The sequence below is a fragment of the Bidens hawaiensis genome, unplaced genomic scaffold, assembly GCF_021521415.1.
Source record: "Bidens hawaiensis isolate Kalapana, Puna unplaced genomic scaffold, B.hawaiensis_p1.1 tig00032863_1, whole genome shotgun sequence".
In the NCBI taxonomy this organism is placed as follows: Eukaryota; Viridiplantae; Streptophyta; class Magnoliopsida; order Asterales; family Asteraceae; genus Bidens; species Bidens hawaiensis.
The window spans coordinates 137,580-163,076 of NW_027505268.1; the positions used below are offsets into that span (position 1 = coordinate 137,580).

At 32.9% G+C, this 25,497-nt stretch overlaps 2 protein-coding genes and 1 pseudogene across 4 annotated transcripts; all 3 read right to left on the reverse strand.

Annotated features, from left to right (window-relative positions):
* Positions 1–428: 428 nt before the first annotated feature.
* LOC143611981 (6-phosphofructo-2-kinase/fructose-2,6-bisphosphatase-like) lies at positions 429–8,461 on the reverse strand. 2 transcript variants are annotated; one of them, XM_077086073.1, is made up of 23 exons: positions 8,268–8,461; positions 7,055–7,118; positions 6,647–6,939; positions 5,998–6,234; positions 5,668–5,877; positions 5,453–5,542; positions 5,241–5,339; positions 5,106–5,135; positions 4,955–5,008; positions 4,604–4,657; positions 2,870–2,947; positions 2,701–2,792; positions 2,556–2,613; positions 2,395–2,469; positions 2,253–2,300; positions 2,036–2,133; positions 1,851–1,926; positions 1,706–1,768; positions 1,531–1,622; positions 1,353–1,421; positions 1,209–1,272; positions 679–744; positions 429–587 (listed from the first exon to the last, which is right to left on the reverse strand). In XM_077086073.1, exons 1-23 carry the CDS (start codon positions 8,451–8,453, stop codon positions 510–512), a joined length of 2,274 nt encoding a protein of 757 aa, XP_076942188.1. In that variant the 5' UTR covers positions 8,454–8,461; the 3' UTR covers positions 429–509. The 2 variants fall into 2 exon arrangements, with proteins under 2 accessions (XP_076942188.1, XP_076942187.1); XM_077086072.1 differs by having other exon boundaries at positions 5,453–5,545.
* A 13,830-nt stretch (positions 8,462–22,291) lies between these two features.
* On the reverse strand, positions 22,292–22,708 carry LOC143611989 (pyruvate decarboxylase 2-like). The gene is made up of 2 exons (XM_077086079.1): positions 22,544–22,708; positions 22,292–22,459 (listed from the first exon to the last, which is right to left on the reverse strand). Exons 1-2 carry the CDS (start codon positions 22,706–22,708, stop codon positions 22,292–22,294), a joined length of 333 nt encoding a protein of 110 aa, XP_076942194.1.
* Positions 22,709–23,296: 588 nt separating this feature from the next.
* LOC143611990 (pyruvate decarboxylase 2-like) lies at positions 23,297–24,582 on the reverse strand (annotated as a pseudogene). The gene is made up of 2 exons (XR_013149877.1): positions 23,902–24,582; positions 23,297–23,822 (listed from the first exon to the last, which is right to left on the reverse strand). The product of XR_013149877.1 is annotated as a pyruvate decarboxylase 2-like (transcript).
* Between the last annotated feature and the right edge of the window lie 915 nt (positions 24,583–25,497).

Here is a 25,497-nt window from a genome sequence, read left to right on the forward strand (position 1 = left end):
TATAGAGTAATCCCTTATTTTATTATCATTATTATTCATTATTATTTTTATTATTTAATGTTTTTATCACATAAGCAACCCACGTCGTCGGAAAACTACGGAGCTAGCTATCTGTTGGCATGAGATCGTTCGAGAAAAAATGTGTTTAAAGTTAAAACTGTCTAAACATTTCCAAATTTGGGATTTGATCCGACTAATAGGTCAAAGTTGGAATTATTAAAATCCAATGACCCTTACTATTTCATGATTTTAAAGATAATAAAATATAAGGAAATCATTGAAATTTTAAATTCTAAATAAAATACAAAGTCTATAATTTATCAAATTTCTTATAAAAGTTAATGTTATTGTTTCATGTTTACTCTTGAAACTTTTAAGGTAAAATGAATATATTTTGTTCAATTGACATGAAGGAAGACATCCACAACTAATAAAGGAAATCCTTCCATTGACAAATGTTTTTTGAATTCCTACATATTCCCATAATTCCTTCAAACTTACAAACATGATCAACCCATGAGTTTGTATCGTTTCTCCTGCACGCCCGTCACTCCCATTTGTATCTCGATTATTGTATGAAGTGGCATCTGAAATCCACAATAATTTAACTAAGTAATCGCGTTTTCAAAGGTTACAAATCTAAAACAAATGATCTAATTTTTTGTTGTTGTTGTTTACCTCTATGTGTGGAATCTCTTTCAATGGCCTATCAGCAAAATATGCATATAAAGCTCTTAAAACAGCCTGCAATGCACAAGTCCATTAAAACCCATATTTTGCAATGCGCAAATTTTTCAATGATGAGCTGGTTAAAGCGTCATTTCCAAACGCGTCGGGCCAGGTCCACCAAAAAGACCTTTCTTGCCCATTTCTTTTAAAAAAATTATAGATAATACTGTTAATACAAACTTATCTATTCAAAATACACTTTACAGCCCATTCGACCCATTTACAAATCTTTCAACGGATAGTTGGGTAACGTGTCTTTTACAAACGGGTCGGGCAAAGCCTACACAAAAAAACTTTTTCGTCCTTTTTGTTAAAAACTTGAAAAAATTAATGCCCTAATTCCCCTAAACATGACTCAGAAACTATATTAATTCATGTATTAAAAATACACTTTATGAACCCGTTTGACCTATTTTCTTTTTAATTTGTTTTAATTGACCCGTTTGTGGAGGTAAAATTATGTGGGTGCATTGTCTGACCTGGTGAGAAACGACTACAACGGGTGCACGTTGTCGTTCAAGCTCGATAATAACGGGCTCCAACCTGTTACATACACAAGACGCATACTTAGGATTTGCTTAAAAAGTCAAACTTAGATTTTTCTTAGTATAAAAAATGAATACCTTTGTATCACATCGAGATATGACTCTCCACGAGGATATCGATACCTGAGTTTATCTTTCTTCCTTGACCTTCAAGAAGTTAAACAAAAGACCTTAAAATGAAAACGTATATAATATGCTCATACATGGTAAAAAAATTGAATATGAACAAAATAATCGACATTTTCATTAAACATACTCGTATTCATCAGGCATATTCTTCTTTATTTCTTCATAAGTCATACCGTCGCATACACCGGCGTTTATCTCATCAAGTGCGCGCCATTGGATCTACAAGAAAAGGTAAGCAAAGTATAAAAATAATAAGTAACCAAAGAATCAATTTATCTGATATAAAAAGTTAAAAAACTAACCTTTGGGAATCCAACAATTTGATTTGCCGTAATAATTGTTCGTTGCAATGTGCTTGTCCATATCTAGGTCAAACACATAGCATTATCAAAAGTCATGTTCGTATAAAAATACGCAAACTAAAGTAAAATGAGTACAAGTTCTTACAGAAGCAGCCCGTTCATTTTTTAGTCGCTTCTCGACAAAATTAGTAAGCTTTTTGGCATAAAGCTCCCCGGTTCCACTAAAAAAAGTCAAAAGATCATAAATGCGTGTAGACAAAGCAATAAAAATTTTCAAATCATTGTACCTGCTTTTTGTTACAAATAAGATAATTAGAAAAAAGAATAAACCTTAAGGGAGTGTCACCGCCGATTCTTGCTCGCACGTTATCACGACTCTCGCCATGTCTTGTAAGAAAGATTGGTCTAGGTGTCAAATGTGTATTCACCTGCAAGAAAGTGAATCAATATAATGCATTTAGCTCTATTTTAATTTTAATATTAAACCATAATTCAAAAATTAAAATAGGATGGAAAAAAAAAAGATTAAATAGCTTCGTTCATATACCAAGAAAAACACAATCCGCCCTGGAAGGTAACCACTAATGTTGTTCACCTAAATAATTTGTCAAGAAAGATTAAGATGATATTATCATTTTATGATACAGTTAATGTGGAAATTCGATTAAATGAAAAAGAAAAATACTTACTTGTATCTGTCCTCCGTGACCACTAACCATATCGATCATTTTAATATATGACCCTTCATTAACTGGCTCATAAATCTAGTGACAAAAATATATATTATATATCACAATAATAAATAATTTATATAACACTAACTAATGTTTTTAAAATAATTTCTGGTTACCTTCTCGTAATTATCAAGTCGCCGTTTAAAGTCCTGATATCCCGCTTCAAAATCTGGCCTGTAAAATAATATACAAAGTTAGTCCATATATATAAAGTTGTAAATTTTATAATTAAAAATTGTGATTTTTATAAAGTAAGCATACTCGTCAGCATAATCCGGACTCTGTTGAATCTTGAGTCGTATATTTCTTTCGATTATCTGGCGGTCGTTACAAATTGTTTCCAAAAATATGATCTGTGGTGTTTGTTGAACAATAACCAATGTCAACAACTTAGAATATCATTCATTAATTTGAATAAAAATAACTTTGCCTTGCATTTGCCTTCAGCCATTTTTATAAGCATGTTTCTTCGCTCACTAGTGCTGTTCGTGGCATCAAATATTCCAACCTACATAATATAAAAACATTTTTACCATCCAAAATAGAGATGGCGATTTTGGCTACGGCTGTAAATGAGCCTGGGTGGACTCGGGCTCGGGCCCAGGGGCGGACCTAGCATATAGTTAGGGGTAGCCTCCACTACCCCTCAACTTTTCGTCGGTAGTACAAATTTTTATATGTTTTGGTCGGTTTTCGTATTTCGTTACCCTTGAAAAAATATAACGTTACCCCTGCTTGTTTAAAGTCCAACAAAATTAAAAGCCGAAACCAATTAAAGCCCAACCAAATTTAAGCACAAACTAAATAAAACCATTTGTTTGTTTTACCCATATGCTTAATTAAACGTTTGGTCTAGGCCAGACAATCTCATTCAACAAAACAAAGTTTCATTCAGTCATGGCTTACACCCCACATTGCCTCGACCCCCTTCAGTCATTCACTCATCGTCCACAGTTTGAATTCTATTTGTTCAATTTAGGTATTCTTCTACTTCTAGTTAAAATTGTAATTGTTTATTTGTTTATATAAATTGTTAATTTGGAATTGTTTATGGGCAATTAAATGAATTTTTTTTTTTGAATAGTTAACTTTTTTTAGTTTTTGTTGTCTACAGATATTGAACCCAAGACCTATCCCTCCAAACCTAGGTGTTTTAAAGGCTATGGCAATGGAGCATAACCCCACTGGTAGCAATTGAATGATTGATTATGGTTTGTTGGATATTCAGATAATTAGGAACTTGAATGATGAAACAACAAAGTCTTATTAACAATATTTTTTTAAATGAAAATTACAAGAAAATGATAATATCGGTCCAAAGGCAAGTTAAAAAAAACTATTGTATGAAATATCTATTAAAAAAAACTATGGTTACATTGTAAGGAATACGGTAAAAAAAAATTTTGAACGTTACCCCTGAGATTATGGTCTAGATCCGCCACTGGCTCGGGCTCAGCTCATTTACAAACCAAGTGCAGCCGGCTAAGCTCGTTTATCTAAACGAGCTGAAATGTTGCGCTCAGGCTCGGCTCGTCAAAAGCTTGAGCCAGCTCATGGCTTGCCATCTGGCTCACTTATTTTTAAAATTTTATGTTTTTAGCTTATTAATGTATATTAAAACTAAAAATTATAACTGTAACACACATATAATGCAGAATTTGTAAACTAAATGATTCATGATTTATAGTTTTATACACGCACACACACACATTAAAATTTGGACTTTACTTCTGAACAAGCCAAATTAGAACGAAAAATATTAGAATAGCTTACACACACACACACGTGCAAGCTTGGCTTTAATTTAAACGAGTCGATTTCAAGCGAGCTGCGAGCTTTTTGAACAGCCCTAACTTTGACCCATTACTTATAAATGGCTCAAATATGGACTGTGTTTTAACTCAAACAGGTTAAATCAGAAAGTTCACCTAAAATGGGAACGGGTCAAACGGGCCAGATTGAAAGTTGCCCAGAGTCCATTTTAGTCAATGATTTAGGTTATATATGCAATAATACTGTTTTTATAATATTAGCTATTTGTAAAAAAATTGGACAAAAGAGTTTGTGGATCACCACAACCCAATCCAGCCCAGCCCGTTTGACATATCGATGCCATCTGTCATCTTGAACAACAAAGTGTGAAACATCATAATATAGGACTTACTTGGCCACCTTCTTCCATCCAAGTTGTCATGTCATCCATTGCCAACGCTGCTACCTAATTCCATTTAATTTATCAAAATATTTCCACAAAAATATATTAACTTTGTACAAGAAGGTTCCATTATCAAGTGAATGAATCTTAATTGTTATTTGTAACTCTTTTTGCAGCCAAATCAAGAATCACAAATACTTGTGTTATAAAGATTAATACTTTTAAGTAGAAAATAAATGAACTATGAACACCAGGAATTCGATACAATTAGAATTTAAATGTTTTCCAAATAACATTTAATAAGCAAAAATGTCAAGGCATGAATTAATACTAAAAATTAAAATTTTAGTCGACATTCACCTCGTTTCGGGCTTCCATGCCTTCTGGATTATCACCCCGAAAAAAATCAGCACTCTGCATCAAATAATTGCAATCAAATAAGTTTAACACCGGACTACTAATGAATAAATAATAAATATATAATAAAGAACCGATGCAACATCGAACACACCTGGTTAGTTCCATGCTTGAGTCGTCGATACTGTTACATCACATAAAACAATCAGGCAATTTATCATTATCCACATGGTTTATATTAATGATGAATAAATGATATATAATATTGAAATAATGAAAAAGCACTCACCTTGCCAACATTGAAGTGTTTTGTGTCGTGGCCTAACCAACGAAGATACCGTGTAAGTTTAGCAGCAGTAAACGTTTTGCCACGAGCGGGCAATCCAACCTACCAAATATCATCAAAATTTAAATAAAATGAAAGAGTTTCGACCCGTTTGCGTATGCACGGGTCACTTCGGGTTATGTTTTATCCATAACGGGTCAAACAGGTAACATTACCAAAACAATTGCCAGATGCATATCTTCTTTCGGTCCAAGCATTAGATCAGCAACAGCTGCAGCTGCAACGGCCCCAGCAGCCGCTGGCATCTTCTGATAATGATAATAACAATAATAATATTAATAATATTCAAATTTAAAACAATATTATAAGTGAAACAATACCATATTACAAATATTATTATTATTTATTTTTATTTTTATTTTTTACAAACCTTAGCTCCTGAATCAGGTTTACCATAACTGGTCAAAGTATGTGCACTTGCTGATTTGATCATCCGAGGTGACCCGACACCTCGATCCACATAAAGTCCTCTGTGACTATCTTGTTTTTGTAACGATGAGAATGTACCAACAGATTTTGATTCAACCATGCCAGGTGGATGAAATAGCTTAGGTGGGTCCGGGATAACGATTTCAATTTCCTATTCACAATGAATGGTAAAATAATATGAACAATTAGATCATTATACTTTCAAATTTCCAACAATATAATTTTTAGTGGATATTATTAGGATATGATTTGAATAAGATAAAGTAATTACCTTTATGGTTGCAGGACGATCACTAGAAACACTTGTACGATCATTAGAAACACCAGGACGATCGTTAGAAACACCTGTATGTGTATCTTTGGTTGACACATCAGCATTGGAAAACACACCACCACGTTTTAAAGATCTTGGAGTCTCGGTCAAGTTAGCAGCATAGACCGTGGTAGTTGGGGGGGCCGGAACTAAGTATTGTTCCAGATCAAGTTCCAAACTGGTTGAAGAGCCATTCTGGATATACAAATTTCAAGAATTTAAAAAGCAATTATTAAAACTTTCATTTTCTTGGTTACGGGTCAAAACGAGTAGTGGTTGACATGGCTGAAACGGGCCAGTTAGGATTGGGTTGACCAGTAAACATTTTTTTATATAATATAATTTTTGTGTTGGTTATTATTTCAAAAACAATATTACCTTTTTAATTCTACTTAGACCAAAATTTAATCGTTCTAGTTGACATTGGATATAACGGGCCAGTTAGGGTCGAGTTGACCAGCAAAAAGTTTTTTTTTGTCCCTTGTTATATAAAAAGATTTATGTTTTAGTCATGATTACAAAAACAATATTACAGTTTATGAGTAAATGGGTCAAAAATGCCACCTTTATCTTAAAAAAAGGAATAAAAAATTGAAAAAAGAAGTACCTCGGCACCTTCGGGCAATGAATTTATGCTGACATCAGGAATCCCGCGAACAGTTGAGGGTTCAAGATTTTCTTGATAAGCTCTCCAACTAGCAGCAAGATCAAACGGTGAAACCCTACTGGCCTTAATGAACACTTGATATTCAAGAATCTCATCTGCATTAAGCTTAAAAACCGCCAATCGTGCGACCCCTTGTAAGGTATCACCCATGAACTGTCTGTTCGGGCCTTCTTCTTCTATGCATGGTACATTGTTGTATTTGGGCTTCAATAAGAACTTGAAGTCCAAGGTTTCTGAAAAAATAGCAAAATAGTTAGTGGTATAAGATACTGCTAGTTCATTTGCTTTAACTTTGAAGTCAAACCTTTTACAAGCATAATATTGAAAGAAACAAAGAACTTAAATTACCATGATTAGGAGGGACGACAAAACTTAATTCCCACATTGAGGTTGACTCGCGTTCCATTGGAAGCTAAAAAATCAAGAAAACTGTCAACGTTCAAAAAATGAACATAAAATAAGGACTGTAAATAGGTTTCACGGGAGGCTAGAAACAAGAACATTTAAGACTGTAAATGGGTTCCTTGGAAACTAGATACAAGAAACTTATCAGGATACGAAACATGAACAATGTGAAAGACGATGAATTTGCTACAATATACAAACAAATTATCATAATTAGGAACATGGGTATTGAAAAAGATTATGTATAGGTTTCAATAAAGATATAAACCAAAAAAATTATAAAACCTAGAAACATGAACGTTGCAAAGACTATAAATTGGTTGCATAGAGGCTAAATACGAAAAAAAAGATATATATCATAATCAGATTCATGGGTATTGAAATAGACTATATAGGCATGTAAACGAACCGAACGCCACGAACAACGGTATGTTCGTGTTCGTTCTTTTGACTTTAAACGAACATGAACAAGGTTATGTTCGTGTTCGTTCTTTTGACGTTAAACGAACACGAAAACAAATATTTGGTGTTCATGTTCGCTTGTTTAAAAAATGAACATGTTCGTGTTCGTTTATTTAATATCTAAATGAACAGTTCACGGACATAAATGAACATAATCGAACAAAGATTAACAAACATAATTGAACATATATGAACCTACTTAGGTGAACACAAACAAACATATATGAACAAACATAAACGAACGTTCACGAACATAATTGAACGAACCAGACATGTGTTCATGTTCATTCGTTTACTACATAAACGAACATAAACGAACTTCCCGCCGAACTTTCATGAACAGTTCACCAAACATTCGATTTGTTTACAAACCTAAGACGACTTTCAGTGGAATCTAGAAACATGAAAATTATAAAAACTAGAGCCTAGAAAAATAAGTTACCAGCAAACTAGATAGCAAAAAGTAATCAAAATTAGAAACATAAACATTGATTACAAAAATACAAATTGGTTACTATAGAGGTTTAAATTTAATACAAACATATTATCCTAATTAGGAACATGGGTATTGAAAAAGATTATATAACAGGGCTTTATCTTTCAAGAAAACCAAAACCCACAAACTATAAGTTACATTGAAGGTAAATACACTAAAAACTAGCAGCAATGAAGTGTTAATTATCATAAAAATTACAGCTTTGGATGTATCCCAAGAGCCAACAAGAGGAACAGAGCCATAGACATGAGGAACAAGGTCTCCTTTGAGTTTATAGTTCTCCATTTTCAAAGAGACATAGAGTTGACCACCGCCATGGTCGTCTTTCTCTTCTGCACTGCCGTGAGAGCTGCTGTCAAGGTTCCTTGATGTACCAGTTCCCATTGTTTGTTAAGACTTGACTTTGTGTTAGTGGTTTCAGTGCAATTGGAAGATAACCCACATAGGTATTTTATGTGTTGAAATGAAACAAGAAAGAAGAAGAAACAAGATTGAAATTGTGAGATGGAGGTTTTGATAAGAGTGTTGAGTGGTGGTGTGTTTGGGCTTGGGTTGGGGTTTTAGATGTGGGGCCTACGGGTTTACAGGTGGCGTGACGCGGCGTCAGCCCGCAGTATTGGTTGGTTGACGTGGTATCGTAGGGTGGTCAAGTTCTAGTCATGGGCATTTCCTCTTATTTAACTTCAAAGTGTTAGGTTAGTACCCAAGCAAGATTTAAGTTGTAACATGTAAATAACTCCTTAGAGGTGACCTTAAAAATTAAAATAGAGCTCTCAAAACACACCTAATATTAAGACTATATTTGATATCAAGAGCTCGATATTCGTCCTCGTTGCTTTATGTTACAAGCCAAACAGAATAACTAATCCAAAAGACTAGTTTGATAGGCGAGGAAACCCATTTGGTTTATAAACCCTACATCAATTGCCCATACAACCGATGTAAGACAAGTCACATACCTTGCAATTGTTTCAGTCCGTAACAGTACACCCTTCTTAAGGGCCAACGTCCTCGTTGGTCACGGCTGGCTCACTCCATGCCACCACTTCGAGTCCTCGTTGGTCACGGTTGGCTTCCTCCAGGCCACCACTCCGAGGTTGGGTCTGATACCAATGTTACAAGCCAAACAGAATAACTCAACCCAAAAGACTAGTCTGATAGATGAGGGAACCTATTTGGCTTATAAATCTCACATCAATTGTCCATACAACCGATGTGGGATAAGTCTCATACGTTGCAATTATGGGTGACAATCTTGACCCAAACCCCTTCAAATAGGTCAATTTGAGTTGTTTTAAAAATTAAATGAGTTGGTTTGGGTAAAAAATTTTAATTAAATGAGTCAATATGAGTCATTTGAAATTCCATCATTTTATTTTTTGGTCAAAATGGGTCGATTTGTTCAAAGAAATAAGTGTCCTAAATAAATGTGACAGGTTTCGGATCGGAACGGGTTTTCGTACAAGACAGGTTTCAGATCGGAATAGGTTTCAAATTAGATTAGGTACGGTTCGGGTTTCAAGCCAACACGAGTTTTCACCCGTGACGAGTTGGGTTTTGGTTTCTTTTTGGTCGATTCCGGACTCGTTTTTGTTCGGTTTGAATTTTAGTTATGTTTTGATTGTTTTTTTCAATTTCGATTGATGTGGTCCGGTTCAGTTCGATTCTCAAGGGTTTTTTTATGGAACGATGACAACGTCGGAAACAATTTAGTGTTTTTACTTTTTTTGTTTATGATTTATATTTTGAGTTATAATTTTTTTGTTATTATTTTTGAATATTTTTTTGAGGGTTTTTAATCTTAATAGAAAACCTCTCAGAAAAAAATTCAAAAAATAAAAAATAAAAAAAAAATCATAACTTAAAATATAAATAAAAAACAAAAAATCTAAAAAAAACCAAAATGTTTCCGCCACTATTCTCGTTCATAAAAAAAACAATAACTCAAAACCCGGTTTGATCCAGACCAAAACAACCTTTTTTTTATTGACTCGTTCTGACCCAAACTCGTTTTAACCCATGACTCATTTCAACCCATGACTCGTTCGACCCGGCCAACCCATTTGCCACCTCTACTTGCAATTGTTTCAGTCCGTAACACTCTACGTATCAATAGTGTACTTGCTTCTCATAACTCCAATTAATGATATTAAATATAAAACCAAGAAAACATAGTAGTCTATAGGACAAGAGGGTATACACCCCTCATCGGTGTGAGGGGTCCTCCAAGGAAGTAGTCTCAGGAAACAAAGGGATTTATAGTGTTTTTGTGTAATTCTGCGAAAGCAATAAACAAGTTAAAATGGGAAGGTATTGGAGATGGTCAAAAGATGGGCTTTTGCGCTGACAGTTGGGTTGGTAGTATATGCCTTAAAAGAGATTTATCCAAATATTTTCAAGTTGGAAAAGGAAAAAAAAAGTGCAAAGTGAAGGAAATATTTTGATATTTTGGAGATTGGGTGGTAGCTATGGTTGGACGTGAAACTAGCACGAAAGCCCAAACTATACAATAGTTAACCGAGTAGTAGAAGTGTTCTCATTCGGTGAACACTGCTCCGTGGAGTGAAGGGTCTGACTCTTGGGTTTGGCTAGGTGATAAAGAGGGCGGGTTCTCAGTTAGTTCACTTAAAGGTTTAATAGCAAAAAAATAAAAATATGGGTAATAATTATATTATGAAGTCGAGTAAATGGGTTTTGGCGAAGTACAACATTCATGCTTAGAGGACGAAGATAGATAGATTACCTACTGAGGGAGCGTTGGAACGAAGGAATTTAAAGGTCTTGGATAATAAATCCGCTTTGTGTGAGGTGAAAGGCAAGTCGGCAGACCATATAACTATGGATTGTGGTGTTGCGGTGGTTGTTTGAGATCACATTAGTCGTTGGTGTAAAGTGTCATCTATTTATGGTTTTTCTGTTAGAGACCTTTTAAAGCTTCACAAGTCCATCAAGCTTGGAGATGTAGAGAATGACACGCTTCATGAGATCAAAGTTATTGCTTGTTGGAGTATTTGAAAAGCGATAAATGATAAGATGCTCGGAGGAATTGAGGTTAAAGCGGAAGACATTATCGGAGACATAAAATCTTTTGGCATTTGATTTAAGAATAGATCTAAGTGTAGATCGATAAGTTAGTTAAATTGGTGTAATTTTATTTTCATTTTTGGTTTGATTAATAATATGTTTCGGTACGGTTCAAAAACTAAAAAATAAATAATATGTTCCGGGTATAGTAACCGATCCATCTTTAACCCAGCCCAGCAAAACAAAACCCGCTAGGGTTTCACTATAAATTATAAACATTCATTACCGTTATCCTTCACTTGCTGCTGTAAGAGCTCTGAAATCCCGTCGACTTCACCATGAGAGCTAAGGTAATTATTATTATTATCAGTTACACAACACTTACTCTAATTCATTTCAATTTCGCTTTAATTAATTTAACAAACTTTGATTATAACAATAATAATAATATTTGTATAGTGGAAGAAGAAGAGAATGAGGAGGTTGAAGAGGAAGCGTCGAAAGATGAGACAACGATCCAAGTAGAAAGAACCACATCTTTCTTCTGGTGATGATTCACTGTTTTAATTAATGTTTAGTTTCATTTGATCTTTGAATTATGTACTGCTCTTTGATGATACATTTGGCTATGGAGTTTTGTTACAACCCTAGTTTTATTCAATTTTGATTATCTTATTTTATTGTTATGCAATTGAATGAGTTACTTAGGTTTTATGGATCTGATTATCAAATCATCATCCAATTACATAAACCAAATATTGAGAATTTACTGAGTTAATTTATAATAGAGGTGCAAACGAGTTGAGTCCGAGCTAGACTAGGCTCGATTACCAAATAAATTGGCTCGTTTTGACTTACTAGGCGCAAGTTCCAACTGTTTTGACTTGGTAGACCTCGAGTTTGGCTTGTTTGGTGAACTGTTTTTTTTTTAAGCTTGGCTCTAGCTCGACTGGTTTATTATTTATTATATATAATTATGCAAATATATTTTAATTAATTTGGATGAAAAACGTTAAAACGAGCCTAAGCTTGGTCATGCAATGTAAAATTAATATGTAAAACTTAAAATAAACAAGGCTCGAGCTCGAATCTCAATAAGTAAACGAGCTTCGTTTGAGACCCGGGGTTGGCGATGGCTTGGAAATGCTTGTCTCATTTCAAGTTTTTATCGATCCTAGATCAAGCAGCTTGATATGTTTGCACCCTATTTATGTATACATTTGGTTAAGTAGTTTTGTTGAAGCCTAATTTTTCAGTGTTGTAGACTTTATTAGGTGCTAGTCGGCCGGTGAGGTATTGGTAGCGATTAACCGGGAGCATTCTATTGGAATTTTTATATGTAACTAGGTTAGAACCCATGTACGACACGGGTGGAAATATTGAAATTTTCGAACAAACACATGTCATTTGAAAAGACAACATAAGTTGTTATATGTTATTCGGGACGACAACATACTTTAAGTTGTAAATAATATTGGTACGAAAACCAATGGTTGTGAAATACAAAGATAAACCCAAACAACATTCAAATTACAATCTTTGAAAATATAATCAAAAGTTAAAAATGTAAAATTCATAAGCTACTAAAAGACTTCCTTATAAACCAGATTTATTCTTTATTTGTAACTTTGTCTTCTTTGTTTAATATAATAATTTTAACACCACTCTTCACTCTTGATAAAACTACATAGAGTTGTCTATGTGTAAACACCGGGTCTTTGAGATAGTCAACTCTTGCTAGAGATTAACCTTGACTTTTGTTAATGGTCATTGCAAAATATAATACAACTGGAAAAAACTACTTTATTTTCAATTTAAACGAAAGTTTCTTATCTGAATGTGTTATACCACAACGAATTATATAAGTGTGACAACCAGTATTAGTACCTGAAATAACTTTTACTACAACAAAACGCTTACCCAAATTAATTACTCGCAATCTAGTTCCATCACACAAACCGTTCTTCTAATCCATATTCTTTAGTAACATTATTGGCACATCGACTTTTAGAACCAATTGAGTCAAAATAATTTTGGTCTTTTTGGTTTTATTTAGCATAATGTGTATGAAAATTTTAGTTCAAATTAAAATATAAAAAAATAATCTGTATGATCTTACTTAAAAACCAAAAAACTGATTTTTTATATGGACCACGACTAAATTTGTGAATTTTGTTGCAAAGTATGGAAACAATATAAGTTGTGTTAACCAAGTATAAGTAAAAAAATAATGGAGAAATATCTTTGCGCCTCTAATTAACATAAATTGATTCGTATACACATCTTAATTAAAACACATATTTTAGTTGGTTTTAAGAAAATAAAATAGGATTGGATAACTGAAAATTATGTTTCGTATCATTTCTAAAAAAGAAAATAGAAAAAAGAAATGTGTGAATATACATTCAATGTTATTAAAAAAATGTTTATAAAAAATGTATAATGTAGTTAATAATAAATATAATAAAAATCGTTTATAATTTTCTGTTAAAAGTGCATAATTTTTAGTTAATAAAATATTAATTTTTATTTACTACATTTTAGTTAATAAAAAATACATTTTAATACAATATATTGTATTAACGCGTTTAAAATAAAATGTTACCGTTCAAAATGCTAGTAAGTACTTCTCTTGGTGTTGAAGCTGCACGTTTACAAAAAATACATTATTAAAAAACATTTAAAGGGTAACTAAAAAAATATTAAAATGACTAACCGTTTGAATTACCCCTCTTATTGAAAGACATTGATTGACCAAAAATTACGTTTTCGTTAATTTGAAGACATCTATAATAGAATATAATATGGTTATATATGAAAAAGATGAACAGCGTAAATATAAAAACAGAATTTTATATAGTATGATGTTTCAATTTTGCTGACTTAATGAAGGATTTTAATCCACAAAACATAAAAATTAGAATACCGGGAAACCAAGTACTATTAACTTTAGTGACAATTGTAGGTTATTTATATTTGTTGTTCATATAGATATTAAAGACATGAAAATTAGAAATATTACACAAGAAACAACAATAACACAACTCTCAACTGGATATGAAGACTATCGGTTAACTTGAATCGACATAGATTATCAGAAATTCATTTATGTAAAAGTATCTAACCCACCAATATATTTCTATAATAGTCGCTCATGTTACACATAGATTAAAAACATAGAAACAACCATATGCATATAGACAACCATCAAATTTCATAAATAACATATTAAACCAACACAAATATTTTAGCATTACTTTGTAACCAAAATATTAAACATTTAGATTGTATGCATAAAAAGTTAATACTTACACAAACTTACTATACACCTAAATTAAAAAACCAAACGAAGACATGAACATGTTGTCATCATATTAGCCCACCATCAACTTCTTCGACATTTTATTAAAAAAAAGTCATTTTGCTTCACAATATAAAAAACAAAATAAATCATAGCCACCTGAGTAAATATACAACTAAAGTCTTAGGTATTATGAGTTTCATTTCAACATTAATAAATAAATAAAGGTATATTTTATTATAAATTATTTTGTAATTAAACTTTTGTTTTATTTCGATTCAAAGACATTTTAGTTAAATGTATTAAGTTAAATCGAACCAATAAATTTTTATTCTACTAATTTCACCAATTAAGTATAACTACAATAATACAGAGATAATTAAAATTAAACCAGTTAATTTTTATTATATTACATAGAAGTCATTCCCAGATTAAAATTTTATTAAATTGATTGCAATCTGCAGTAAATTATGCTTCAAACTATTTAACATCATTACTTTATTTAAAATTAATTTCATTATATAATTCTTTTTTCAATTGTATACAATAATATTGACATTTATGCGTAATTAAAAATTGTTCAAATACAAAAGATGAAAACTATGTTGAGATTGGAGACTATTAAAAACTACAAAAGAGTTTTCAAATTCGATTCTTAAAAACAGAAATAAATAAATTTATAAATGATTGGAATGTATCATTAAAATTAAAGATGATGATTATTTAGCATAAATAATCAATTATAGTGAATATCTAAGATTATATGTGTGAATACCAAGACGATTACAAGTAAACTAATAACCCACAACATTCGTCTCATTTATCCAAACAGTATAAACTTTGAAATGAATGATGAACTTTGTATTGCGAATCTCTTGGACTTGGCTGCTACAAATTCGAAATATTTCTAACAAATGCCAAACTGGAAAAAAAAATATATAGTTAGTAACTTACCATCAAGGAAAACAATCAATTTTTTAATTGAAATGTCTAACTATTAACTTTAAAAGGTCATATTTGTTTCGGTAAATTATATAAATTCCATACACTTTCTTTTGAGTTAGTTTTTCGTGAAATATTGTTCATGTCTGGCTCATATTTGAATTTTGTTAGTTTCAAGAGACAATGAGCTATGATTATAAAATGGTTATCGAAAATATGTGTGGTTTATTTTAAGCATGCATCTTGACATTTAAACATAATTATAAGTTGGTCAAATAAAAAAATTGAACCTCTGGCTAACTAAAACACGTAAAATTCATTAATAATAATAATGAATCTATAGAGTAATAAAATAATTCTAAAATAAATTAAAATACTATACAATCAATTCTGTTAAATGATTAATAATTTCTATTAATTAATTTATATTATTCTGCATTTATTATTACGTAAGTATTTTATTTTAATTGACATTAAACATTATTTTAATATATAGGCTTAATTACCAGAATTGTCTATTTAATAAAATATTCGAAGATTCAAAATATGGTACAGCATAATAAAATATATCGTATATCTTAAACTAAAAATCTTATATTTCTATTTGTCTATTATTATCTTATATTATACATGAATATTATATTATCCATTCTTTAGTAAACATCATTTTAATAAAGAAATACAGTATACACATAGGCTTAATTAATTGTATCATATCCCGTATAATAAACATCCTTTGAAGTTAGTTTATACATTTATTTTTATTTAGTTGACTCAATTAAAATTTTCAAATTCATATCCCGTCTCTATTAAAAATTATTTTAGTATATAGGCTTAATTAGCATACATTATTTTTTTATAAAGCTAAACAAATATTATTCTAGGCTTAATTATTTATTTTATTGTTACTTGGGTCTAATTTTAGATGTATGGTAATTGACAATTCATATCAGTTACCGAAATTCATTTAATTGATATGATTAATTATATTAATGGTAATAAATATCAATTACTAACTTATTCTTGTACATTACTAATTTTATGCTCTATCTTGAAATATGGCATGGATTTAAACATATCAATTTTAATTATATTGTAATTAATCGTGTTTAAAACATAATATCACCTAACCTAACTAAAACACGTATTATAAGAATCTTTATAAAAACAAAAATACATTAACTAATTAACAATAATAATTTATTGGTTACCTTAATTAAAACACGGTAATTAAAAAATTATAATAAAGACATATTAAATTGATAAAATATATTAAAGATTCTATAATGTACGTGAGCACCGTATTATTAGCTGTATAACATATTTTTGTAAACTTCATATAAGTGGTCAAGAATTCGAATTTCAAAATGGTTCAAATAAATAATTTTTATTATTCATTTAAGGAATTTAGTTGAAATTGACATTAAATTCACAATAACTTGAAATATTTAGAAGAAACTAATAATTTTTTTATTTAATGCATGAATATTGAATAATTATGAAATGAGTTTATATTTATGAATGGTATTCAAAAAAATAAAAAGGGTTGAAAAAATTTAGTCAAATTAGGAATGAGAATTATGTTTAAATATGTAAATTTTATTTTAACCTATTCAATATAAATGGTCAAATTGAGTCAAATCTTTAATTTATTCAAATTGTTGTTATTTAAACATATTCAATATAATCAAATATATAAATGTTATTTAAACCTATTCAATATAATTGGACTTTGACCAACAACAATATAAGATTGATTATCTTACTATAGATAATTTAATGTATTATAGAATAATCAACAAAATTTATTTCAGGATTATACAATAATCAATTAAATTACATAAATTGTGAAAAATAAATAAATACATGAATATTAACATAAATATAAATCAATATTAAACAAAAATAAAAGACATTTTATCAAACAATTCTCAATCCATGAAATTAGCTATACCGAGTTGGGGACAATAACCTGAAATGATAAAATTAAATATTAATATGAATATTAATATCACATAATAAATATATTATAAATTATGGAAGATTTGAATCATGTGAAAAAATGTAAAATTGATGTTATAACTTACAACCGGAAAATTTGAATCGCGTTACCGGAAAAACTAAATAGTGGAGATCTCCACCGAATCTTCGATTTTGATATATAACCTAAAAAATTATAAGAAAAAAATCATATAATTATTAATATAAATACAAACAAAAACGGAAAATTATCTGTTTAATACTGGATTTTGATATAGAATCTAAAGATATTATAACAAAGTAATATTAAAATTAAAATAAATATAAAACCTTACCGGAAAACGTTACCGTAAAACCGCAATAACTTCAACATATCAATTCAATCTTGGATTTTGAATTACAACCTAAAGAGATTATAAAAAAATCATATAACAATTAAAATAAATATAAAACATTACCGGAAACAATAGAACCTTACCATAAAAACTTATAACAAAATCGGTCATTACCGAAATATAGAAGACGGTTGAGGAATAAGCCAAGAGAGAGAGAGAGAGAGATTAAAATGGTTAGGGATTTCAATCTTGAGATTTATATAATGTAAATGAGATGATTTGGTAAGTTTTTGAATTCTTATAATAATTAGAATAATTAATATCATAATTACATTAATAGGTTAGTTATGATGTTTGACCCGATTTTAAAAATATTCAATAATTATTAATAATCATTGATTGTCTAGTATTTTAATTTATTTTAGAATTTTTTATTCATATGAATTATTAATAATCATTGATTGTCTAGTGTTTTAATTTATTCATATGAATTATTAATAAAAATACTCAACATAATATAATTAATCAGTATTTAAATAATTAATTAATTCATATAAGGTGTGGAAAAATAAGTTACTAATTTGGTTTTAATATAATTGAAAAGTAAAATCAACACCATATATTTAAATCAATATTTGCTGAATTTAGAATCATTCAATGGGTCAACATCGGTATTTATAGTAAAAATGTATAGTAAACATTAAGGATGCTTAATCAAATCCTTAATCAAATGATATACCACCTTTAATTAAAATATACAAATTCCGTAATTTAAAATTCAACTGTAACATCCCGAAATTTCAAAGTGATATTAATTATAATACTTACTAATAGAGGGAAAGTTTACTCGGGTTGTCAGGAAATAAATAATAGAGTAGGAGTTGGTATGAGTCGGGCTAGTGTTGGATTAATGGAGACGGGTTAAATGAGAATGGGCCTTAGGTCCATGGGATTTCAGGGATATAAATATCCCCTAAACCCAAAAATATCTTCATTTCCTTACTTTCTACACACACACACTCCAAAAACACACACACACCATCTACACCGCCGCCAGGCCGAGGAGAGGAACGGGCAGATCCGAGAGAGAGAGAGAGAGCGATTAGTGTGTTAACAAGTTAAAAGAGATCCAAACAAGCTTAAAAAGGTATGATTCTTGATCTTTGAAGTTTAAAGATCCAAGCTTTTTAGTGTATAAGCGACCGAAAATGGTCGGGAAGCGTAGTGGGTGATATTGAACCATAGCAAGGGTGTTAAAATCGCTCAAAATGCTGGACAGAAACCGAACAGCGGCTGATCTGGACAACTTCGCCTGCAACTGGGCAACTTCGCCTTCAAAGCGATGAACTTCGCCTGCAAGCTAAGTTCGCCTGATGGCAACTTCGCTGTAAAGTTAAGTTCACCTAACTGGTAACTTCGCCTGAGGCCAAGTTCGCCTGATGACAACTTCGCCTGAAGCCAAGTTCGCCTGATGGCAACTTCGCTGTAAAGCTAAGTTCGCCTAGCTGGTAACTTCGCCTAAAGCTAAGTTCGCCTAAGGTTAACTTCGCCTAGAGCTAAGTTCGCCCGAGGTTTAACTTCGCTTAAAGTCAAGTTCGTTTAGAAAATAAATTAAAAATCTAATGAAAAATGTGTTAAGACAGTTAATGGAAATAAAATTTTTCCAAGCTGACCTGTCAGCTCGACCCCAGCCAGGGGCTCTGCCCCTTGGACCCTGCTAGGGGTTGCCGCCCCTAGACCCCGCTGCCAGGGGCGTTGCCCCCGGACCCCCGTTCGTTGTGGGTCATTTAAAGATAGAAATACATTATGAGAAGTGATAGTTAATTGATACGCATATTTGTTATACAGTCAGCCGTGCACAACTGAAGAAAGGGATTACGATTAACGGTGAACGTAACCGTGTTCAGGTGAGTTTCTAGCCCTATTCCTTGTTATGTTTTCGGGGCTGTGTGCATACTCGATGTGTTGTTAATACATTTATCCTAAGTGATAAGTGAATGCCATATGTGATATATGTGATGGATATGAATGATTACTTGTCGGTACGCGAACGATCTTCAGATATTGCGCGTACTGTCAGGTTAAAAATAAAGATACGAATATTATATATCGAAGATGTATGAACATTACAAATGAATACTTGTCGGGGCGTGAACGATCTTCGGATGTTGCACGTATCGACAAGGGGTATGGTTGTTAAATGAATGATGTAAAGAACGCCTAGAGTGTTCTTATGCTATAATGTAATTATTGTATATGTGAAGTATGTGTATACAGGTACACGAATGGTATGTGAGTCCTACGTTCGACATAGTAAGTTAGGGTGGCGAATCCCTCTAACTCCTGTTGGACATAGACTTGGCAGGTGATGGCATAGTTAAGGACTGCGAGCCTTATACGTGATGTAGATAATAGATGTAAGCATAGGAAAGGACTGTGAACCTTATACGTGCTGATTTTGTAGCATAGGGGAGGACTGCGAACCTCGTACGTGTTATGAATTAGGTTGCAACATAGGGAAGGACTGCGAACCTTGTACGTGTTGTGGATGTATGTCAGCATAGGAAAGGACTGTGAACCTTATACGTGCTGATTTTGTAGCATAGGGGAGGACTGCGAACCTCGTACGTGCTATGAATTAGGTTGCAACATAGGGAAGGACTGTGAACCTTGTACGTGTTGTGGATGTATTATGGTATAGGGAAGGACCGCGAACCTTGTACGTACCATAAATGGTGAACATAGGTAAGGACTGCGAACCTTGTACGTGTTCACAACCTTGAGTACGGGTATAGACGGCGGACTATGAACGTACTCTCGGTAGACTGAGGTTAGTGATTGTAGATATGTATGTATGTATGGTAGCAAGTATGTACGTAGAACAGAATGGTAACTAGTGAAGTATGGATATGTATCTACGGATATGTATGTATGTGTATGTATTGTATGGCGTTCGATTAACTAGAACTCACTCAGCGTAGCTGACTTTTAGTATGCACGCAGGTGAGCTGATTATAGAGTTAGCATGAGGATGACACATGGCATGGATTGAACGGCTGGCATCTGAAGAAAGAAGTAAAGATGTTTTAAATATAAAGTTTTGTGTTATGGTATCAAAGAAAAGATTTAATGTTTTATAACAAATGATTGATGTTTTATATCCCGCGAAAAGTTTTAATAAACTCTGATTTGAAGAACTGTGTTTATGAGTAAATCCGACGCTAAAGTAGGGCTACCGGGTTCGGGGCCAAGTTCGCCTAATGACAACTTCGCCTGAAGCCAAGTTCGCCTGATGGCAACTTCGCTGTAAAGCTAAGTTCGCCTAGCTGGTAACTTCGCCTAAAGCTAAGTTCGCCTAAGGTTAACTTCGCCTAGAGCTAAGTTCGCCCGAGGGTTAACTTCGCCTAAAGTCAAGTTCGTTTAGAAACTAAATTAAAAATCTAATGAAAAATGTGTTAAGACAGTTAATGGAAATAAAATTTTTCCAAGCTGACCTGGCAGCTCAACCCCAGCCATAATTAATAATTAATTAGAATATAGAAATTCCATAATTAAATATTTCCTTTTGTTAGGTTATTAAAAGGTTTTAAATTAAATTTCAAAATGGTATATATGACGAAATTCACGTTTGTGGATGGTTCTTATTATTTTATTCCTAAAGGTTTGCTTAATGATATTTATAATTATTCGAATAGAAATGCTAAATAGTAAGTACCTTGCCTAAATAAATGAGTATTTGACCTGTGATGAAATAAATTTTTAATATTATATAATTTAGTAGTGATAATTTCGTAAATATCATTAATTGTCTAGAAATTCCCTAAAATGAATTTAATTAGCCGGAGTCAAAATTATGAATTATAATTATTAATTTGAAAGATAATTATAAAATATTCAAGATTAAAATTAAATTAAATATGAAAGAGAATAATTAATGAAATTTATTGCATCTTATTTAAATATATTTTTGATTTATTTTATTAAAATGAAAATTAGAGAAGTGTTTAATATACATGGAAGGTTTAATCAACAACCAATAGGAATAGGGAAAATGGTCTTAGAATTGCTTTAATAGTATAGTTTTTTTTGAACTGTCAACTAAGTAACGCCGGGTACTCCGTACGCGGCCCCCATTGGCTAAAGGTAGCCCGAGCCGGCCACTAGTCCGGACGGACGGAGCCCCTAGCGGTCCATCTATTGAGGGATTCACCGGATAAAACCCGACCCCACGCCCGCCAAACGGCACGACAGCGAGGAGCCGGTAAAACCGGGTGAGATCAGGACTCGAACCATGGTAAGCCAGGATCATCCCTCATATCTCCCATATAAATTAGTGGTAGTGAAGTTTGAACCCCTACCTCTCACCAGTAAAGTTAGATTTATATTTTGAAATATGTTAGTATATATAAACACACATATCTTTATATGTGCGATTTGGACCGACTGGTGCCGATTTGGCCATCTCCGACTACTGACTAATCGTCGACTTTTCAATTTTTCCAACACTGCTAATTTTATTCAGAAAATGATATCCTGATTTTAGCATTATGCCATTGAATGAATTACTAAGTTTTATGGATCTGGTTATCAAAACATCATCATCATCATCATCATCCAATTACATAATCAAAGATATTAAATTACTGCGGATTAGGAGACCGACTATTAGCCGAGCAGACCCTTGATCCCCATTCAAGCAGTTCTTTGCTGGTATCATCTTTATGAACAATCACTTCTATGAAGCACAAATGATCTTCTTTCTCTGTTGCTGTTGCTATTGCTTCTATCAGCTCCTCTTCACAGTTTACCTGTCAAATATTAATAATATTATTATTATTATTAGTTAATTGCTAACTGAGTTCTAACTTCTAATTGTTATTAAGATTGATTACCTTTGCAGTCCAGAGATTGCCTTCACCGTTATGGAACGCTTCTATGAGGCCTGTGTAGTTCCAGTTCTTGATCAAGTTGTAAGGCCCGTCGTGGATCTCTACTTCGATGGTGTAGCCCCCGTTGTTTATTAGGAATATTATGCTCTTTTGCTCGATTCTTATCATTGTTGACACGTCTTGTGCTGTTACCTATACATGCAGGTGACGGTTTTGACTTGTTTACTTGTTCGTTAGCCGGTTTGGGCTATGTTTTTGTATCTAACGGGTCAAACAAGTAACACTAAAGGGTGGCATTTTTTGACACGACACAGAAATATTATATTTGGGTTGGCATATGTAATCAGTTTATGAAACAATCATGTTACGGTTAACTTGTTTGCTAAACTGGTTGATTTGCCAACCTTTTTAGTTAGACAGGTCAACCTACCAACTTGTTTAGTTAAACATATCATCCCACTTTACAAGGGGTGCAAACGAGCTGAGCCCAAGCTCGACTAGGCTCGAGCTCAGCTCGTTTAGTTTACCCAGAGCTCGAGCTCGGCTCGTTTACTATTTATCAATTATTTTTTTATATAATTATAATTATTTTTATATATTTTTTTCTATTATAAATTTATGTATAAAATAATATATATTATATAGTTATTTTTATTTATTTTTTCATAACATTATATATATATTAATTAATAACTATTAAATATATATTTTAGAAAAGTATATAAATGACAGGCTCGCTTAGGCTCGCGAGCCGGCTCGAGCTCGATAAGTGAAGCTCGGGCTCGGGCTCGTTTATTAAACGAGCTTACTTTTAGGCTCGGGCTCGATTAAGCTCGGCTTGATCAAGCTTTTTAACGAGCCGAGCTCGAGCAGCCCACTATCCCAGTAACTCATTTATGACCTGTTTTTTTCAACCTACCAACTCTATTAACACATCCCGTTTAATGCGTTTAGACAAATGAGCTAAACGGGTTGTGTTCGGGTTACACAATTTTAAGTTTGTGGATTAGAATTATTGTTTTTGAAACGAATAAAATTACGGGTCGTGTTTGAGTTGGACAATTCAGCTTGTCAACCCGTTAAACTGTCACAATTAACACTCTTAGGTGGCACGGATCGACTTTATAGAACCCGAACTAAGGTAGTATAGGTATTTTTTTTTACCTGAAAACTGCCATCCCCAATGCAAGCAATAACCCGCTTGTCGGGTATAGACTGGGCATAGCCAAGAAGCGCACCGACAGACCACCCAATCGAGCCATACTGCATTTGGAATTCGTACCTACACGAGAAACACAAAGTTCTCTCTGTATAAATCACAAGAAACTGATCTTTACAATAATATTTGATAATTTTCATACCCGCATCCTTCGGGCAGCTTCAACTTCTGACAGTTAAACCATGAGTCACCTGTCTCTGCAAGAACTGCAGTGTCACTGGTAAGCATTTTCTGAATGTGTTGGAACAGAATATTGACCCGGTAACGGGTCATTAGGTTCTGGTGGGCTTGGCAGCCCATCGGGCACAAATATCCGATGGTAATTCTCGTAAGCGGTAGTGTTTTTAGTGATCACTTTCGCGAGCTCTTCAAGAAAATCTTTCATCAAAACAGTTCCAAAAGCGGGCCCGTTACCAATAACCACACGGTCCGGCTGGACAATTATAGCCTTTTCTTTCTTGAGTAACAATGAGTAGCCAACCGAACTATAGTCGTTGAAAATGGGCCCCGCGAACAAATAAGCGTCCGCTGACTCAACAATCTCACTACAAAACGAAGTCCCGACCGCACCCCAATAGGTGCCGATAAAGTGCTCATGGGTCTCGGGTACCATTCCTTTACCCGATGGCATTACAGACAATGCATATCCGCTAGCGTCTGCTAACTCTGCAAACGCTTCCTTAGCCTTTGCCACCCGGAGTTTTGGGCCGCCAACTAATACAGGCTTTACCGCCTTGTCCAAGAAGTTTTTTGCCTCCTCAACAGCCGCGTCTAACTCTGCCTTGTTGCTCGAGCTGCAGGAATCAGGAATGAGAATCAACATGTGACATGTCTACATTAACTTAAGAGTAAGGGTGTTAGGTGTAAACGAGCCGAACCCGAACATAGTTGCAAGAATTCACATGTCTACTTCGACTTAAGAGCAGGGGTGTTAATGAAGCGAGCTCGACTAGTGTTGAGCTCGATTTCTAAAGATTGAGCTTTACCTGTGAGTGGTTTTTCAAGTTCAAGTTTGACTCAGACTCGACTCAGTTATTTATTAATTAACTTATATGCATTTACTAATCTCGTGAAAATAACGTTAAAAGTGGCGGAAGGTTAATCAGGCATCATTTGGTGGCGTTGATAGCCGAAAGACAAGGGTACATGCACCAATCAGCCGGTGTCCCGATGATTGAGTGCTATGTGCCTTATGTCCAAGGCTTGATGCAAAACTACTTTCGAGCCGAGGGTCTCATCGGAAGCAGCCTCTCTATCCTCATGGGGTAGAGGTAAGGCTGTCTACATCTTACCCTCCTCAGACCCTACCATAGCTTTGCTATTGGTGGGATATACTAAGTACGATGATGATGATTTATATATTATATATATGCGTGTGTGTGTTTATTCAATTATAATTTTATATATAACATGATATGTATTATTCGATTATTTATCATAAATTTATATATAATAATTATTAAATGAAAATTAGATTACAAATAAGCTCGTTTGGGCACCCAAGCTAGATCTAGCTCGATAAGTGAAGCTCGGGTTGGACTTGTTGAAAATGAAGTTGTATTCAAAATAGGGCACCGTGTTTGCGACGAACCTGATTTTGATTGAACAACTTCGATATCGATATCCATATTATTTGAATCCGTACCGGTATATTTTTTTTATATATTTCAATTGATGTAGACATATCTTGATATCTTTTTTAGAATATCACAAATTTATTTTTTGGGTTTTCTTTGTC

Bases quoted from the DNA above. Each gene is read 5' to 3' on its own strand.
- LOC143611981 (XM_077086072.1), bottom strand. From the start codon at position 8,453: ATGGGAACTGGTACATCAAGGAACCTTGACAGCAGCTCTCACGGCAGT. The intron at 5,009-5,105 runs GTGTGTTCGATG...TATTTGATGCAG, and splicing joins TCAAGCATGGAACTAACCAG to AGTGCTGATTTTTTTCGGGG. The intron at 4,658-4,954 runs GTGAATGTCGAC...AAATGGAATTAG, and splicing joins GCATGGAAGCCCGAAACGAG to GTAGCAGCGTTGGCAATGGA.
- LOC143611989 (XM_077086079.1), bottom strand. From the start codon at position 22,708: ATGATAAGAATCGAGCAAAAGAGCATAATATTCCTAATAAACAACGGG. The intron at 22,460-22,543 runs GTAATCAATCTT...AATATTTGACAG, and splicing joins GCAATCTCTGGACTGCAAAG to GTAAACTGTGAAGAGGAGCT.